The sequence below is a fragment of the Magnolia sinica genome, chromosome 1, assembly GCF_029962835.1.
Source record: "Magnolia sinica isolate HGM2019 chromosome 1, MsV1, whole genome shotgun sequence".
In the NCBI taxonomy this organism is placed as follows: Eukaryota; Viridiplantae; Streptophyta; class Magnoliopsida; order Magnoliales; family Magnoliaceae; genus Magnolia; species Magnolia sinica.
Genome location: NC_080573.1, coordinates 14935581 through 14954383, shown reverse-complemented (window position 1 = coordinate 14954383; position 18803 = coordinate 14935581). Strand labels below are relative to the sequence as shown.

The 18803-nt window shown below is 37.1% G+C and overlaps 1 protein-coding gene across 4 annotated transcripts in view; it reads right to left on the bottom strand.

The window, feature by feature from the left end:
• Window positions 1-1925: 1925 nt before the first annotated feature.
• The window catches only part of LOC131240775 (uncharacterized), a 29684-nt gene continuing 12806 nt past the window's right edge, over window positions 1926-18803 (bottom strand). For 3 of the 4 annotated variants that reach the window (XM_058239250.1, XM_058239233.1, XM_058239242.1), the window contains 6 exons: window positions 18509-18640; window positions 12192-12269; window positions 8746-8828; window positions 4676-4798; window positions 2375-2435; window positions 1926-2161 (listed from right to left, as the gene is read on the bottom strand). In XM_058239250.1, coding sequence (XP_058095233.1) covers window positions 1997-2161; window positions 2375-2435; window positions 4676-4798; window positions 8746-8828; window positions 12192-12269; window positions 18509-18640 — 642 coding nt within the window. In that variant the 3' untranslated portion in view covers window positions 1926-1996. Of the gene's footprint in view, window positions 2162-2374; window positions 2436-4675; window positions 4799-8745; window positions 8861-12191; window positions 12270-18508; window positions 18641-18803 lie in introns of those variants that run through there. The other variant, XM_058239259.1, reaches the window with a different exon arrangement.

Below are 18803 nucleotides of genomic sequence, written 5' to 3'. Positions count from 1 at the left end.
TTCAGCCCAGATTTTGAACTGGGTGGGCCATGCCTGTCCGGCCAGCACCATTTGAAAATTTGAGTTTGGCATGTTCCGTTGAATGGAGAAAGTCTCATCTTTCATATGCATGCATGCAGGAACTGTACACATTCCCTTTGCCTAGGGAAACCAAATTGTTTTAGTGTGGGTCCCATTTCAGATGGGTCAATTATGCAAAAGTTGAATCTGTGTCCTAGTTGCCCAATTAGTTTCCTTTCCTTTGATAGCAATCAAAATGAAAAGTTCAACGAACAAATCTGCATTAGAAATGGTAATTTTCATTTCGTTCGAAAAAGAAAATGTTGGGTGAAGAAAGTAGTAATTTTCATTTCCTTCCAAAAAGAAAATTGTGTCCTCAAATAATGGTAATTTTCATTTCCATGAAAAAGAAAATGTTGGGTGAAGATTTCTATGTTTTTCTTTTTTAGAAACAGCTCTCACTTTTTGCTTTTGACCTTTCTATATTTCCATGAAAATTGTGTGCTAAAATAGACTTCTCTGAAACATGGGATTAGGTGTTATGAAAATTACGATTGGTCATAAAAATTTCATCCAGGGTTTGAAAATGATGGGAATGATGGATTAATCCAGGTATTATGTCATAAATCCCAAAAGTAGATGCTGAATTTCTCGTGGATTTTGAAATCCACATATCTGCTGCAGGATTTCTTGTGGATTTTGAAATCCACTACATCTATGAGCCCCACATTGATACATGTGTTTTATCCATGCCTTCCATCATATGCGCCCTTTACACATGACATTCGAGTTGCATATGCATATAGATGACTAGCATTAGTTGTGAATTTCTTCTGTTAATTACAATTCGATGGTCCACCAAATGTAAGTTTGGTTTACACTTAATAGTATTTTTCCCAAATGTGGGATTGACCAGTCAAAATATCATAGTATTTCCAAACATGAAATCATTATGCAATAATGGTGTTAATTCCATTTAATGCAATTACAAACCATTTAATCATGCATTCCAAACATGCCTAGATTTTTTCTACAGATTACCTCAAATACGATGTTTTCCTTTTTTAAATCTACTTTTTAGATTCCACCAATCCAAACAGACCCAACATAAGAAATCTGTGGCATGTCGAATCTAGGATTGTACCATGGCTGTGCCATGCTTATATTCACTAAGCTCTCATAAATTACACTCCTCTTTAAAGAGGCCTCTGTTTAAAACTTCAGTTAGATCCCCGACCATCAAACTGGTGATGAATCTGCAATGAGGCCCAGAGTTGATAAGTTTAAAGAACCATATCATCCATGCAGCAAGCCGTTTCAACATGACTTATCCCAAGAACCACACTGATATGAACACCTTGATCCTTAAACATTGCCAAGGCAGTGAAAAAATGCTGCTCCATAGTCCATATCCAACAAAGGAAAGATAGATCGACTACAGTGGGGAAGATCTGGTTCCCTGCTCATCATTTAGCTTCTGTGCATCTGTATCGATTGGGAGTTTAACAGTGGGAATCAGAACACTCCTGTGTTTGAGTAGTGGAGAGGGCATCATGTGGTGGAGGCAACCTTGACGAGAAGTCACCTAAATGGAAAGGCCTACCACTGTTTGGAGGGTTAGGATGTTCCAATCTGGGAGATTTTTGGGGCACTACAAGCAATGCTAGTATGGACCGGTGCGTGAGACCAATCAAGCTGTGATGCATCAGGAATCCATAGTTCCTGATAAGCATTTAGCACTAACCAAAAAAACTCAACCAAAACTGCTACTCGGTTTTGAATTTATGGGTTGATAGAATTTTACCATGAATGAAGAAAAATTGCAACCCCCACATCCGACTAGAGTTCTTCAGTTCAACACGCCAGCATTTTTAACATCAGCTAAGGCTGTAATATATAACTTCCCACTGATGTTTTTTTTTCCCCCCTTCCCCTAACCTTGGGGGTTATTTTTAATAAATTTAGCCTTATTGCTTGCCTGGTGTATACCATTTTCTCATGCAAATGCCAAGGGCTTCTTTTTCAGGTCAGAGTTTTGATTCCTCTTCTCTGCGACATCAAGTAATGCCTTCCGCCGGCTATGAGCACTCTCAATGTATTCTTGGATTGGGGGAAGAAGTCCCTGTTCAGCATCATCACCGCGTACTTCGCCTCGGATAATCTATCAAAAGCATAAGATCAGGTCCAACTTCCTCATGCCTCAGTGGTAGACTCGCAAGAGTTTCAACGTGAGGTCATCGGTACGAGTACCCATTGTGGTCAAAATCCACTGTGGTGTGAGTGTGTGGGTGTGGGGTGTGAGTGCATGTGTTAAAAAAAGGTCCAACTTCCAAAATGTGAAAGAAATGAGTAAAAATGAGCAGCTTAGTTATACCTTCGATGCCCAGTGTCGCTCTGCTTGTTGACACACATCTCTTATATCCCTTCCAGACAATCTGAAAATTGTCACACATCAATAAAATGTACAATATTCAGGCAGAATTTTAACAAAGTCCATATTGGCCTATTGTGGCACATGTACAGAGATTGAGTGCTTGATTACAAAGATATTTAGCACCTGATACTCTTTTTCCTATGGGTACATTTGTATCGGTTAAATTTTAATGTCTTACTCACATTTGATATTGAGATTAGATCTTCGCTAAGTATACATGAGAGAGAGAGAGAGAGAGACAGAGAGAGAGATCTCCACGAGAGTGCACGGAAAACACACATGCACACATAATTACATATGTTTTCCTATACTCCCCCTCAAGCTGGAGCATGGATATCGATCATGCCCAGCTTTTAATGCATGAGAAGCTGATGACTATCAGCATGAGCTGCTACTCCCCCTCAAACACAACTGGTGGAATATAAAATCCTCAATTGCAACTTGTTGTATGTAGATTGAGCTTTCATTATCCGTTGAATCTTCTCTTCAAATAGAAGCACTAACCAAACTCAACAACCATTGAGCGATCTAACCACCATTCACATCCAAAATCCTTTCAAGGACACGTGCAACACTACACAACAAGTGAGTGAACTACACTGACAATAGTTGAGAGGAGACTACCCACAATGACATGTGAAGACACACGCAACACCACACAACATGTGAGTGAAGTACACCACAAATGATAAGAAAAGCCTAACAAGGGAAGAAATGATGAACGGAAAGAGCAAGCGCCATTGCTTGTAGAAATTTTCCATGTCAGGTTGAGAGAAACATATAATGCTCCACGGGAGTACACGGATAATACACACACAATTACATATATTTTTCTACAACATGTGTGTGCAATAAAGCTCGTGAACATGCCCCACACATGTGCCATCATTATGCATACATGCAAGATCTAATCCATCCATCAAGTTAGTCCGACCGTGTACATGTTTACCTAAAATTAAAATCTGGTCCAATCAGCATGTAGTACCCAATGACGGAAACATGTTGATGGGCTGGAAACATCAATGCAGCTTTCTGTGGATGGGAGACGAGTTCTAGATGGGGCCCACCGGGCCATTTTGAAGACCTCATATGCATTGGACGTGCATCAAGAAGACCCCAATTTAGGATGATGCATGTGGGCTGCTTAGGAGACCATTTTAGTCATAGAATTTCTATTTCATGTCGATCAGACCGTTGAATCTTGTCGATCAGACCATCAAGTCACCAGATCTTTTACATCTAGGCCCCTTTGACTTTGATCTTGCTTTCTTTATTTTTATTTTTTTGTTATTTTTAGGATTTATTTGATAGTTAAGATTGATAATAAATGTTTTAGTTTTCTTATTTTGGATGATGGGCCACTTCACTTAAGTGAGTAGCATAGTTGTAATTATTCTAAATTTTTTTAATTCCGAATTTTTAATTATAAAAGCACAAGAGGAGTGGAGCTCCAACCCTAGTGGAGAATTGAGAGAGAAAAAAAAAAACTCTCTTGTGTGAGGAAACTTTCCTCTTTGTTTTTTAGGGTTTATGAGAAACCCTCCCGTCCAATTGAATTGTAGAAGGATAGAAGTTTGTTTGGTGGTTCATTCTCAAAGGTACATCCTTCATCTTTTGTTTCTTCGAAAGGTATTCTTCTTCTTCTCTTGTCTTCCTCTTTTCCCTTCCATTACAACCTTTTAAACCCTAGATCATTTGAATCCCTAAAAACCCCATTCCTAAATTTTCATTCATAAATCCAAAACCCTAATGAAAATCTGAATTTTTTTATTTTATTTTTTTTGTGAAACTTTCCCCAAACCAGAATTTTACTTGCATCATTATCTATCCACGTGGTTGTTGCACTATCCACACTAAATTGGAAGTTCCTACTTCCAAGTTGGTCACTCTTGAACTATTTTATATTTTTGTGCACCACGTATGTGAAAACTTAGAATCTTTATGTTATAAATCTGAATTTCCGAATCCATTACGAGGATATGTTTGATTTTACATATTGATTGATGAAATTAATGTGTAATTGATCTCTCATCTTGCATCCTAGGATAGTTTTCATCATCCTACATCAATATTATTATCTAACGTTGATTAATTATGAGAATCCCCAAAGGCACGATTTATTGCTTCTTCACAAAACATGTTCCACTTTAATTGGGAAATATAATTATAGCAAACAAGATGAGTAAACAAATCAGAGTCCAAAAAATTTTAGGAATATGATTACATTTTTTAAGTACTTACTCTTCTGTAACTGCAGCAAATTGACCTAATTCAGATTTTTTCAAGTGCCTTGCATATTGGGCTGCGATTTCTTCACGGGTTTGTTGATCAGGTAGGCTGAAAGTAATCATTGAGTCAAAGCGACTGAAAGATAGGAAATAAATAAAACATGTGTCAATATACAATATCAGTGGGAATATGATGATGTACAAAAAGCTTTTCACAAAATACTTTCTTGTTTGAAAGCCAGGCAAGGAACTAGAAATGATGAAAATTTTGAACAAAATAGAAATGCCAAAAAGATTGTGAAGAAAATAGTAAGGCTACACTAAGTTAATAGTAAGGCTAAACTAAGGCTTATGATAATCTTTAGAATAAATTGGGAACAAGAGAATGTCAAAATAATAATAATAATAATAATAATAATAACAAACGTCTTCAAACTTGCAAAAATGAGAGAGGAAAGGTAAGGGAAGGGTAGGGATCTAGATCATGTTCGATGCATTAAGAGCAATAACCAGAGGGTACTAATAAAGGACAATGAGATCAATGAAAGGGGAGAAGCTATTTTCAGAACTTGTTAAATGACAACCACTCTAAGAGCATAGTTATAGAAGGAAACATGAACTCAAATAAAGTCGGAGACAATAGATAATTTCATAGGATTAGGATATCTCAAGTGAAAATACGAAAGGTGGGTCCAGATGGTATTCCAATAGAGGTTTGGAAGTGTATGGAAGATACTACATTGTTTTTTATTGACAAAATTGTTCAACAAGATTGTATGCATGAAGAAAATAGCAGACGAACGCAAGGGAAGTATCGTCGTACCTATTTATAAGAACAAAGGAGACATACACAGCTGCACTAATTATCATGGGATAAACTAATGAGTGATACCATGAAACCTTGGGAGAGAGTGATCGAGCAAAGAGTTAAGACATGAGACAAATGTATCAGAAAATCAATTTGGTTTCATGCTTAGGAGGTATGCCACTGAAGCTACTTTTCTACTTAGATAATAGATGGATAAATATAGGGAAAGCAAGAAAGATCTCCACATGGCATTTTATTGACTTAGAGAAAGCATATGTGATAGGGTCATAAGTTAATTTGATGGCTATTGGAAAGAAGGGAATTACAAGAGGATCTATTGACATGATTAAGGATGAATAAGGGAGCTGTAACAAATGTGAGGACCACTACTGGAGAGAAAAGTGAGTTCCCAATTGTTGTGGACTCACACCAAGGGTCAGCTTTGAACCAATAACTTTTTGATTGGTTATAGATGAATTAACGAGGCATATGCAGGAAGAGATCCCATGGTCTATGTTGTTGTAGATGGCATGATTTTGATTGACAAGATAAGGAAGTGCTTAAACATGGCAAGATTCATAGAGGGGTGCTTTAGAATCTAAAGGATTTAAAATTAGTAAGACTAAAATAAAATATTCGGAGTGGAATTTTAGTAACAATAGGAGTAAAAACAAGGAATTAGTTTAGATTATTGACTAAGCTTCCCGAAATGGCCACTTTTGATACCTTGGGTCGATAATTCATGAGAATGGAGAGATTAAGAAGGATGTTGCCCATAGAATTCAAGCTAGGTGGAAGAAATGGAGATGTGCCACTTCTAGATTTTTATGTGATCGTCGTGTACCACTCAAACTGAACGGGAAAATTTATAGGATAGCTATGAGATCAGCCATGCTTTATGGTATAAAATGTTGGGCAATTAAGGAACAACACATTCATAGGATGAGTGTAGTTGAAATGAGGACGTTGAGATGGATGAATGGCAAGACAAGAAGGACAGAATTAGAAATGAATGCATTTGAAGAAACTTAGGAGTCGCACCAATAGGTAATAAGATGAGGGAAAGTAGACTTGGACGGTTTGGTATTGTGCAACGGAGACCAAGAACCGCGCCGGTTAGAATAAGTGAGTTGGTAGAAGTTGAAAACTTTAAAAGGCCAAGGGGATGGCCCAAAAGAAAGTGGATGGAGGTAATAAGAAGAGGGTTGACAACCTATGGCAGAATAATATTCATGTAGCCAACCCCAATTGATTGGAATAAGGCTTAGATGAAGATGATGATGAAACTAACAGAACGACGTGAACATAAAAAATGCAAGAGGGACACATATAGTGTTTGCCTTATTGATAATATTGGCCGATATTATCAGTATTGCTACTCGGCGATATGAAAACCATATCGAATATAGCTGGAAATGCAAAATTCTAGAGTATTGATGATAATATCAAAATAATCACCATGTATCACAATGTAACAGCGAATTTCGCGATATCGTGAGATATCATCAATTTTTCCTTAAGGATTTTACTAGCATCGACGATACCTGTCGCTATTGACAGATATCGTTGATACATTCCAGGAACCGCAAGCTAACCTCCCAAAAAAAAAAAACCTTAAATCCAATTTTTTGCACATTTTTCTTCAGATTTCTCTCTTCTAAGCTATTAGTGGGTGGATTTCAATCCATCCATTGCTTGGATAAAGCCCACATTTGAAATCAAAATCAAGATTTTCTTGCATTTGGTACGTTATTTTGCATTTTGATCAATTTTTTGCCTAAATCATACAAAATCAGTGTGAAATCAGAAGAAATCCTTGATTCTTCATGTTGTGCATGGAAAATCAAGGATTTCGACCTTTGATTTTGAGAATTAGGTTGCACGATTTGGGGGAAATTAGAAAAAATTCAAAATTTTCCCAATTTCTCGCAAATTGCTTGCAATTTCGCACTCCAAACATGAAATCAAACATGTATGAAGCCTGATCTACTGATTTATTAAGTTTTTCACAAATTTCAATAAAAATAATAATTTTTTAATTAAAAAATAAATAAATAATAATTAAAATACAATTTCTTTTTCGAAATTTCACTTCTACTAGCGGTCAATTGAGTCCAATTTTAAAGCATTTAGGAGAGTTTCATGAGATGATCATCACATGCACTCTATTTTCGTGATTTAAGTGTGGGTGGCCCGATTTGGGGGAAATTGTGACAATTTCAAAGTGTCTCCCATCCCCCCATCCCCACCCCCCAAATATCTTGCAATGTTGTACTCCAAATATGAAATCAAACATGTATGAGGCCTGATCTACTGATTTATTAAGTTTTTCGTCAAATTTTAAGAAACAAATAATTAAAAATTATTAAAATAATTTTTTCTTCAAAATTCACTTCTAGCAGTGACTAATTGAGTCCAATTTCAAAGTATTTAGGAGTGTTTGATGAAATGATCGTCAAATACAATCTAATTTCAAAATTCGAGTGTAGGTGGCCTGATTTATGAATTCATTTTGAATATAGTTGCATTAGTTCAATGAGACAACGGATATCTTATGACCCTATATAAACATGGTGTGCCGTGAAGGCTGTTACGTAAAGGTAACGGTGGCAACCGTTACACGTTACGGGGTTGTAACGGCCGTAACAGCCGTCATGGAAAAAAATGACTCGTGATTGCCGTTAATGGCATGTTACGTCCCCTATAAAGTTCATAACAGCCCCGTAATTGTCTGTTATGGGGCAGATACAAGTTTTCCATACCTTTTAATCAACATTACAGGGCAAATATAGGTTTTTTAGGATTTTTTTTCAATTAAAAAATAATAATAATAAATAAATAAATAAATAAACAAAGAGACCGTAACGGCCGTTACAAGGGCCGTAACAGCCATTACGACCCGTATCGTAAAGGTAACGATGGTGGCCGTTACGGCCACCATTACCGCTACAGAACACCTTGTATATAATGGAAACCTATTATGTGCACTTTTTTTAAGATGTTATGATTTAAAAGTGTATTAAAGTCTTTTTTAACAATCCCCGAAGTTTCATTGAAAAATTCAACCCATTTCCCAATGTTTCCCAAAAAGTACGATGCATTACCCGATACAAATGATATATCCCATGCAATAACCGATATGTATCTGTATCCCAAGGGTGCGATACATAACGCGATACCGAACATTGGATGCAATGCATCTCAATAAACATTATATCAAGCTAGTATGGTATTTATGGCAACCCTAATAACAGACAGACACAACACACACATACCTAATGAGAGCTGGATCAAGGTCTTGCTTTCTGTTTGTTGCAGCAATTACCACCACTCTCTTTTCTTGCTCAAATCCATCAATCTGCACCCAGGGAAGGAAATCAATGCTCCCAGCTGTCAAGGGTGTGATAGTACCATGATAGAAAAATGACAAATTGTTAAAACTACAATATGCTATACCAAAGAAAACCACCCAAAGAAGGAAAACAATGTTCTCTGCTGTCAAGTGTGTGTTAGTAAGAATACCATGCTAGAAAAATGACAGCCTGTTAAAACTAACATATGCCATACAAAGGAAAACACATTTATGTCATTTGTAAGACATAATTGAATACCCAAGGAATGAAGTGATTTTATAGAATTCAAGTTCTGATTCAACAAGGTTAGTGAAAAAACTCCGCCAACAAATTTCATTAATTTTCAGTGTGGAAACTGATGGTGTTAATAGTCGATGTAGGGAAGCGATGGTGATGTTGGTGGTAACGGTCCTAACCATGTTAAGAGGTTGAAAATGATGATTATTTTTGTGGCGCTCAGCCCATTGATGTGGTGCTTGGGAGCACATTGGATGAGAATGATCATGAGGAAGAGTACATGAAGTGTTTGATCTAGTAGTGGACATGGTACCCATGTTCATTTCGAGTTGGATCCTTCCAGTTTGTACCTTATAGCATCATTAGTGTTGATGAGAATGAGAAATTTTTAGCTAGGTGAATTATTGAGGTGAGGGAAAGCCTAACACTTTTGGGATACTTGGGCCTTGGTTGGGCCTTAGGTGAGGCACCACCCTAGGTGTACGCCAGTGCCTAGCACCTGGTGCCCATGGTTTTAAATATAGATTTCACGCCTTTGGGAATAGGAAATTTTGCAGGAAATATTGAGAAATATTTCGGCATGACATAAAACTTCGTAGTCTGATAGACTTTTTTTGAAGAGCACCGTGCACAAAACCTGTCCATTTTTTTTTGGGATAAAAATATCCACTTCAGCAATAAATGATGCAATTGCATACAAAATGAGTTCATATCATTCAATTGTCATACAATGGAAGCATTAAACATAGATGACACAACAAAAAGCTTTTTTTTTAAAAAAAAAGAGCTTGGTCCCTGATCCACATTACATATTTATTACATACTAATTATTGGAAATTTTTATTCTTTCAAATTTTAATACAAACTACTTTTAATTAATATAATTTTTTTTTAATAAACAATAGTTCTTTAAATAACAATGTCTAGAAATTTTAACAGAAATATGCAAGGGGGCACCCACTGCATTTCTCTATTATACTACATTTTTAAAATGGATGCATTTCTAATTATTTTAATTGTTTTACTAATCAAAATATTAATTTTTCGAAAAAGAAGAAGAAGAATACTCCAGCCAATCTTTCATGTTTCACCTTCAAAATACAAATTTCTTGGTTGAAGTGCATTTCAATGCATCAAAGTGCATTACGAACATGGATTTAAACTTATTGCATTGCCAGTCTGTTTGAAATTTTATAATTTAAAAAAAAAACAATAAAACAATAAAACAAAAAACAAAAAAACAAAAAAACAAAAACAAAATCAAAATCAAAAACAAAAACAAAACAAAAAAAAAAAAAAAGAAGAAGAAAAGACTCAGGTAAATTTCTCTCCCATCACAATTTCTCCACCAAATCCATGTTTTGATGTGACAAAAAAAAAAAAAAACCAAAACAAAACGAAACGAAAAAACAAAAAAAAAAAAAAACAAAAACAAAAACAAAAACAAAAAAAACAAAAAACAAAAAACAAAAAACAAAAGAAACAAAAAACAAAAAACAAAAAAAAAAAAACAAAAACAAAAACAAAAAACTCAAGTGGAGTTGTTAACAGATATACAAAGGGAAACCCCAAAAAATGATTTTTATTTCTTTATCATTTTTTCCTTGGTTAAAATCCAAGTTATGTAAACATATAACTATGTGATGATATCTCATGATATTATGAATATCACGAAATATCAACAATATTTTCATCAGACTCAGGTAAACAGCTATACCAAAGAGATTTAGTTTTGACACCGTGAAACCTGATATCTCAGCCAAAATATTGGCCAAAACCTCTGATATTTAAAACCATGCTAGTGGCCAGGCATTGTTGCATGCCACCTGCAAAATGATGTGAGGTACCCATATAGAAGGGTATTTTGTATCTTTCACACTCACCAAGGGGTAAGGCTTGAGGGGGAGGGGATGCGCTTAAAAACCACATTCAAACAAGTCTTCTTCTTCATTTTTCCATCACTTTTAGCTCAAAACTTTGATTTGTGGAAATTAATTATTTTCCTATATTTCCTAATTTTTCACAAACTCACAAGGTCTTCTTGACTTCTTTCTTCTATTTGTGTCACTGAACTTCCTACAAGAAATTTGAGCTTCCAGTTGTGTGCATTACCTTAAAGTTAGTAGCGAGCTAAAACTATTAGAAAAATCAGTGATTTATCTAATGTAACGTGTATCGTACAAAATAAACTAAATAAAATTCACAACCAGATTCTCTACTTGTATTTGAATCTTTGCTACTAAAACCATTAGTTTTTACTATTACGTTTACTACTAAAACCATGTTTATTACGAAGGTTGGACTTGAAAACTTTATCCTATTCAAACTCGTACATGAATAGCAATCAATAGAGCAATAATACAAACTACGATACTCCATAATAGCATATTATCTTTTATTGTTCAAAATTGTACATAATAGCTTACTTATTATGTTTCATAACTTCTTCTTTTTTCTAGTTTTTCACTTTTACCATGTCTGTATTTTTATAAACTCTAGAATTTCTCTTTTTCTTATTTCCTATCCTTATTGTTTCTTATCTTTGTTTTCCTTTTTCTTTTTCTTTTTTTTCTTTTTTGTCTAGTTTTCGCAGCATATCACCGAAACGTAATAGATATCACTTCTGGGCATAGGCAACATTTACCAAGATTTAGACCATGCTTGGTCTGCTCATGAGAAACAAGGTCACTGCCAATCTAAAGAGCACTCTCGTTATCATGGAATGAAAGCACGAGAACTTAGGGCATGCTCATGTACATGGAATCCATGGGAAAAGAAAGGGAAAAACAATAATTATCCAATGATGGTTTCATGAGAACTATTTATACATAGATTCCAATTTTGAGTTCTTGTTTGGATAGCAAGTGAAAATCTCATATTCCCCTCACAATATTCCCATAGCTTCTTGTGCCAAGAATCCAAACTACAAAAAAATGTAAGGATTGGTTGGTGGAATCCACCCTTTTCTTTGTTATCCAAATAACACAAATGGTGCTGTCAAAGGACAACCCTTTTCCTGTTCCAGTGTTTGGCATAGAATCCATAGTTTCTAAACATGGCCTTATAGAAAATATAACTACCCAACACATAAAATACCTACAGAAGTAGCACTTAAAAGACCTCTAGTATACCTGTCGCAGTAGTACTGATAAAATTCTGCGTGTAGCTTCATGCATTTCATTATCACGAGCAACAGCAAAAGAATCAACCTGTAAAAATGTATATCGTAAGAATGAACATATGTCTAGATCCTCAAAGATGCACAGGAGATATACCAATAACAACAGTGAATGCATAGAATGATAGGTGTTTTTTTTATATATAATGAATAATGAAGGTTTATTGAAAGAGGAAAATGATGATATGGTGGCGACCACAAGTTCCATCTTACTAATTGGAATGAGGTTCATCATCCTAAGAATAAAGGTGGCAATGGAATCGGTAGAATCAAGCAAAACAATTTGATTCTCTTGGTAATGTAACACCCCGGATTTTTGTCAACCTGGAGTTAGACGTCCTTGGGCAATGAGTCGATCATAACACCTTAATTGACTTCTCAGAACTCAATCCTAAAGCCTCAAATCCCCTTTTAACCCATTTCCTTCAAAATCTCACCTTTCCTTTAAAACTCTCACCTTTCACCACCTTATTCTTCAAATTTTTCCAAGTACTTTCATATTAGACACTAATCCTAAAGTTTAAATGATGAAGAACAATAATGAAATTAAAATTTACTATAAATAGTGATTATATAAATAAATTGGGTTTTTGACCATTAACCTTTTGGAATATCACGAAATAAATATGCTATTTGGATAGATCAGCTTCTCCTACCCCAAAATCATATACTGCATGTCGAATAACTCATTCTGGTTTGCAAAATACACCCGTTTCAAATATTGGGTGGCGAAACCACCACCAGACAGGACAGTGACCGGCGATGGCATCGCCGGATCAGCAAGGCCTTGCCGCCGAAAAGCCACAGCGGGCCGGGCGGCCCGTTTTCTGCAGTTTTTCAGTCTGACTTCAAAATGTCATATCTCCCTCGTTATAACTCCGATTTAGGCGATTCAAAAGCCAGATTGAAGCTTGATAAGTATAGTTTCATATAAAAATAAGTGAAAAATATAATAAAAATTTTAATGTAGTTAAATATAGGTCGTTGTGACAACTGTCCGAAAATCATTAGTTTGGACAGCTCCTGCTTCTAGAATTTTTAGAATTTTTCTACAATACGAAATCTAATGAAATTTGGTGGAGACGAAGTGAACTTGATGACAAACTACTAGAAAAATAATTAAAATAATATACTAACTAAAAGTGCCAAAAAAGGGCATAGAACTACCCTAGGACCTTATTCTGTCGTACTAAGAGCGGAATTTAGTTAAGTACTAAACTAAATAATCGATGGATTTGGCTTGAACCGCTTTCTATACGAACTGCAAGACTCAAAACCAGTAGAATTGCTAACGCTACATTACCTAAAAACCTAGGATCAATCTCAAAACCCAGTTTCTCTCGGGAGCATCTTGAAACTCCGTATCGGACCTGGACCACGCGTCGAAAGTCCGATTACCGCAAAACTATACAATTATGACTGCCTTATTGGGCTTGACAACCATCTCAGAAATCAAGTCCTAAAGGTATCCAAAAACGCACAACTTGAGCCCGGAGCGAAGTGTGTGAGAAACGCGAATATCTTTAGGAAATGAACTGAAACTTAAGTGAATTGAGTCATTCGCTTGCAGGCCAAATCTAAGGATTCAGACCATCAAATTCTGACTCAACTACACCCTCAAATCAGGAAAAATTTCCAACACATGTCAGTGCCCTTGTGACCCTGATCGAGTACCGGTGACCGTTGAACTGAAACTGGTCCCCCGCGGCCGATCCACTGATCCGATCGAACCGAGATCTTAACCTGGCGTAGATCCATCGTCAGGGGGCTTTTCCCAGACCATATACAGGAAAGAGGCCTCCAGATGTGCTCTGTTGGACCGAAACGGCCGCTATTTGGCTATAACCTAAGTATACCATGGCCCTGGGGCCATTTTCACCAGTTCTGAGCCTATATAAGGGCCTTAAACCCTCTCTCCCATTCCATACGAATTTGCAAAACCCTAAGAGAGAGGGGAGAGAAAAGAGAAGAAGAAAGTGAGGAGAAGAGAGAGAGAGTTGGCGATTGTTGCTGGGATTCGATCCCACCCCTCCACGTGCTTAACCATCGCTTCCGTATCACCACACCGGCGATTCCGATCCTATTGTTGGGTAAGAAATCCTAACCCTAATCTGTTTTAGGTATCCGAATAGGTAGATCAGCGAAATAGCTAACCTATTTCGTGATTCAAGTAGCCGTTGTGCCATAAACAGTAACGCAGTGTTCAAACTAAGCTCGATACGGGTTTACCGGCGAAAGGTGCGGACTATAAACGTTTAGGTTATGGTTTTCAAGGCTTTCAATGTTAGTAATGGTTTATGACTGACTTGATTGCCACCATATACCCTTAGATACGATGTTTTTCATATCACATGTGTAAAACTATGTTTACTAACTATGCATTTCATGTGTTTGTTGAAATGTTTAAATGAATATGGAATTTCAATTTGTGCTTGCCATGACTAATAATCTAGAATACATAATTGTTATAGGTATGACAACTCCTATGTGAAAGGATTTGCCCTAATATATGTTATAACTAAGTTATATCATGTATGTTGAAATATGTAGCCCAAGTGTTTGATAAAATGTCTGAATGAGCAAGTGTTCGATGAATTGTACTTTACAAGGGTGTTGAGATAAGATTCTCAGCTACCTTAACTATATGAATAAAATTCCTTCATGTAATTTAAATCCAACTATGTGATTTATGTATGAGATGTATATGTGTGATGATATGTTCAACCTCTGTTTCATAAAAAAATGCTCAAATGACTGAAATGTTTGAATTTCTTGCTCAATATTGTTATGGCTATCACATGTAATTACCTGCTGCATTTGATTGTGATTGGGACTACTATTTAGTCCAGGCAATCGGTAACGGTTCCCGATTGAGTGGCCGAACTAGTCTTGCCACGTTGGATAAGTTCGATGAATCCGAGTCGTACACTGCTTGTCGACAGTGATTAGGCCACACGGAATGCTCATGCGCTCCATGTCGATTAAGTCAATGTGCGCTCGTATCAGTCGAGCTTGTCAAGTAACCCGATTGGCCTACTGTATGTTCACCATGTATGGACGCTACTGCTTGAACCTAAGGTACCAAACTTACCAGTGAAAAGCCCGTTTAACCTTGGTACCTCGATCCGCTAAGACTCATGAGTCGGACATGGTGGTATGGGACACCGTGGTCCAGCTGTTGGCCTACGCTGGGGCGACGAGCCTCCCCGTAGTGACCAGTGAGCAACCCAAACTCGTGAGCCGAATACGGTGGTATGGGACACTGTATTCGAGCTGTCGGCCTACACTGGCGCAGCCTGGCTGTGGTCCCCAGTCGGGTTGGTGACGAGCCTTCGAAAATAGACTGTCAGTTGGTAGGGCGTTGGTGGAGTGACCTCGAGTATACACTAGGACTATGCTAAGGTGACGAGCCTTTCCGTGGTGACCTTGAGTATAACTAGGCCTACGTTAACGGTGACAAGCCTCTCCGTAGCGACCTAGAACTGTCATCGTATGTGATTAACTAGGACTGACGACCCTAGATGGATCATTGTTTGGGTAAATGATATAAAGGGAGGTACCTTAGCTTCCCAATCCTGTTGTATGAATATACTTAATTAAGAACTTGGCTAATCACGCACATGCACTGCATTGCATGTGCCTTTGGCGTTGGAGTTGAGCACAACGGGAGCGTTGCATGCCGCGATCGTGAGATGATGTTGCAGAGGGAGTGCAGGCGAGGGCATACATCATTATCGCATATCATTATTGCATTAACAAGAGTAATTAGGACCTGATTGTTGTACTGCTTTATCATTACTGCTTGACTGAATTGATAACATGTTAACCTTTGCGTTATAGTTCCACTGAATTAGCTACTCATTCCTACCCGGGACGGTGTTTTAAAACACCACCCAGATTCTGTTGTAGATGCAGGTAATGGCAGAGTCTATGCAGCTAAAATGGACTTCATGGACGAGGAGGAAGAATTCTCCTATGTTCAGCTATCAGGCAGGTCCTCATTGACCTTGTTCTGCTTCGATGGGATTACAGGGATACTGGATTAGTTGAACATTTACATTTTTGGCATTTTGTAAGTTTGAAACAACATTTGTATATATATTCAGCCCAGCTACATGATCATACTCTGGAGGTTATAAAACACGTATTTATACTTTTTATATTAAATTCAGTCTTCCGCTTGCTTAACTTAATTATCTCTGGAGTATGATATACTGTTTTAGTATAATCCCACTCATGTTTAAATGCACTAATATGGACAACATTCAATCATCATTATCTATGTTGCATGAGTGATGCGTTAGAACTCAGGAGTAGAACTTTGCTCGACCCCCGATTTTCTGGGCATTACAGGTAAAGTGGTGATGGATACAGGAAGTGCTTCGGAAGAAAATCATTTCAACAAAATACAGGTTATAGGAAAGAGGTTAGGCTACCAGTGGCATCTACTGGTCATGGGTCTTTCATCTAGAAAGACGGCAGAATTTGGTAACGAGGACAATTGGTAGCTCAAACATTCTTGAAGGGGTGAGATGTAAAGTGGTGATGGTAATATAACTTGCTCTAGGGAAGATCTTGGGTTGATGATAAACCTCTTGCCATGAGGTTCTTACAGCTCTACTCTACTTTCTAGCATTGCAAAATATTCAAGTTAGTAATTCCTATCAAGCTGTTGGGAACAAGAAATGCGGTTGATCCAATTCCAAAAAAAAAAAAAAAGAAGTTGGGATTCCGAAATTATTATGGCGATGTAGCTCCTAGACCTCTTGAATGGATTGCCCCTTTACCCTTAAAACAATGACGATCATGTGGGCGCCTTGGTCTAAGGTTAGTTGTCTCCAAGAATTTTCTCAAGGAATTGTTCCCCGCCATAAATCAAGGCGAAGAAGATGAAGAAATCAAATGGGTCCACCCAGGTTCAATTGAGGACCTTGTAGATGAATGAAACCTGGGTCCTACCAAATCTCAAGTAAAGTTTTGTGGAAATGCTACCCTATGTAATTATGATGGAATTTAGAAGAAGGAACAAAATAATTTGTGAAGTCTAGTCCTCAAGATGTGCTCATTTGTAGGCAAAGGTAACGACGGCTTAGCAAATTGGGGCAATGTATTGGAAGTATTTAGAGAGGTGCCCATTTCTATTTTATTTTTTTAAGGTGATACATTTATTAATTAAGACAAGGCAAAAGCATACCTCGCAAAGAATACAGCCCATTACTTACAAGGACACTGACTTAACACATCCAGGACCTCTACCATCATACCATAACAGGCAACCATATACAAAATGACCCTTCCCAAGAACTTTTTTTTTTTTACTTACAGCCAGCCCTAAATACAAAGTTGCTACACAGAACCCCATGAGTTTGCTAACAGATTACACCCTTTTAAGATTTCCACATTCAAGGCCCATTCAGATACCTCGAGTTTGGCTCTCCTACAAACATCCGCTGCTGCAGCTCTCTTATCACAGAAGCACCCTGTTAAAGAGGTGCCCATTTTGGTCTTCCATGAGTAGAAAGTGGTCGTTAATGATTGGAGCTTGTCCCCAAAGGCCAACCATTGGAAAGCTCGTCCAGATTTCTAAAACTCTACATTGATGGTAGTTCTTTGGGTTGTCCTGGAATCTCCAATGTAGGGGAAGTTCTAAAAGATGAGCATGCAGCTATTAAATTACCTTTCCAAGGCTGGCAGGGATTCACCATGCTACAACGTGGAATTGTTGGAAATTAAAACCAGCGTGTAAATCTTTGCCAATTGGGTAGGCAGCCTTCTCACTGTTGAGGGTTCTGTCTCCTCAATCACCTGGGCATTCAGGAACCCACTCCTCCTTGGAAAGCTTTTATCTTAAATGATCAAAAGATCCAGTCTGATTCCTTGGATATTAAATATATGGAGCTCCAAGAGAGGCTGATTGTATTGCAGATGTGCTTGCAAAGGAAACAGTCCATACATCTTCTCTTCATAGAGGGGACTCCTTTCCTATTTATTTCTTAAATATTAGGGGACTCTTATCCATTGCCTTGAAGGATTTTGTATATTTTCCTTTAAGACTTCTTTAATCAATTCATTTAACAATCAAAAAATTGAAAAAAGGAAAATTAGAACAACAAATAGGATCCCAATTCTAGACACACCAGGAAAGATGCAAAAAACAACTAGAACCAATTTATGACAATGATAACAAGTCATTCAAGCAGCACACAACATACTATCAAGAACAGTAACTGAGCATAAAGTTGAAGGCACTGTCAAATAAGCAAAACGTACCTCATCCAGAAAAATTATGGCTCCACTCGAGAGCTCATTAGCAAGAGAGAAAACTGTTCCTAGTAAACGTTCACTTTCACCGTAATATTTTGACATGACAATCTCAAGAGGCACATATAACAAAGGGACACCCTGAAATCAAATACCAAAAATACTGTTTCATGATATAACCACAACAATTTGAAGCTCGAAGGTAAGAAAACAGAACAGGTATACTAGAATAAGTTCTACTGGTTTTTATAGAGTTCATGAACAGGATAATAAACAAACAGGAATCACCATCATCATAGCCTTG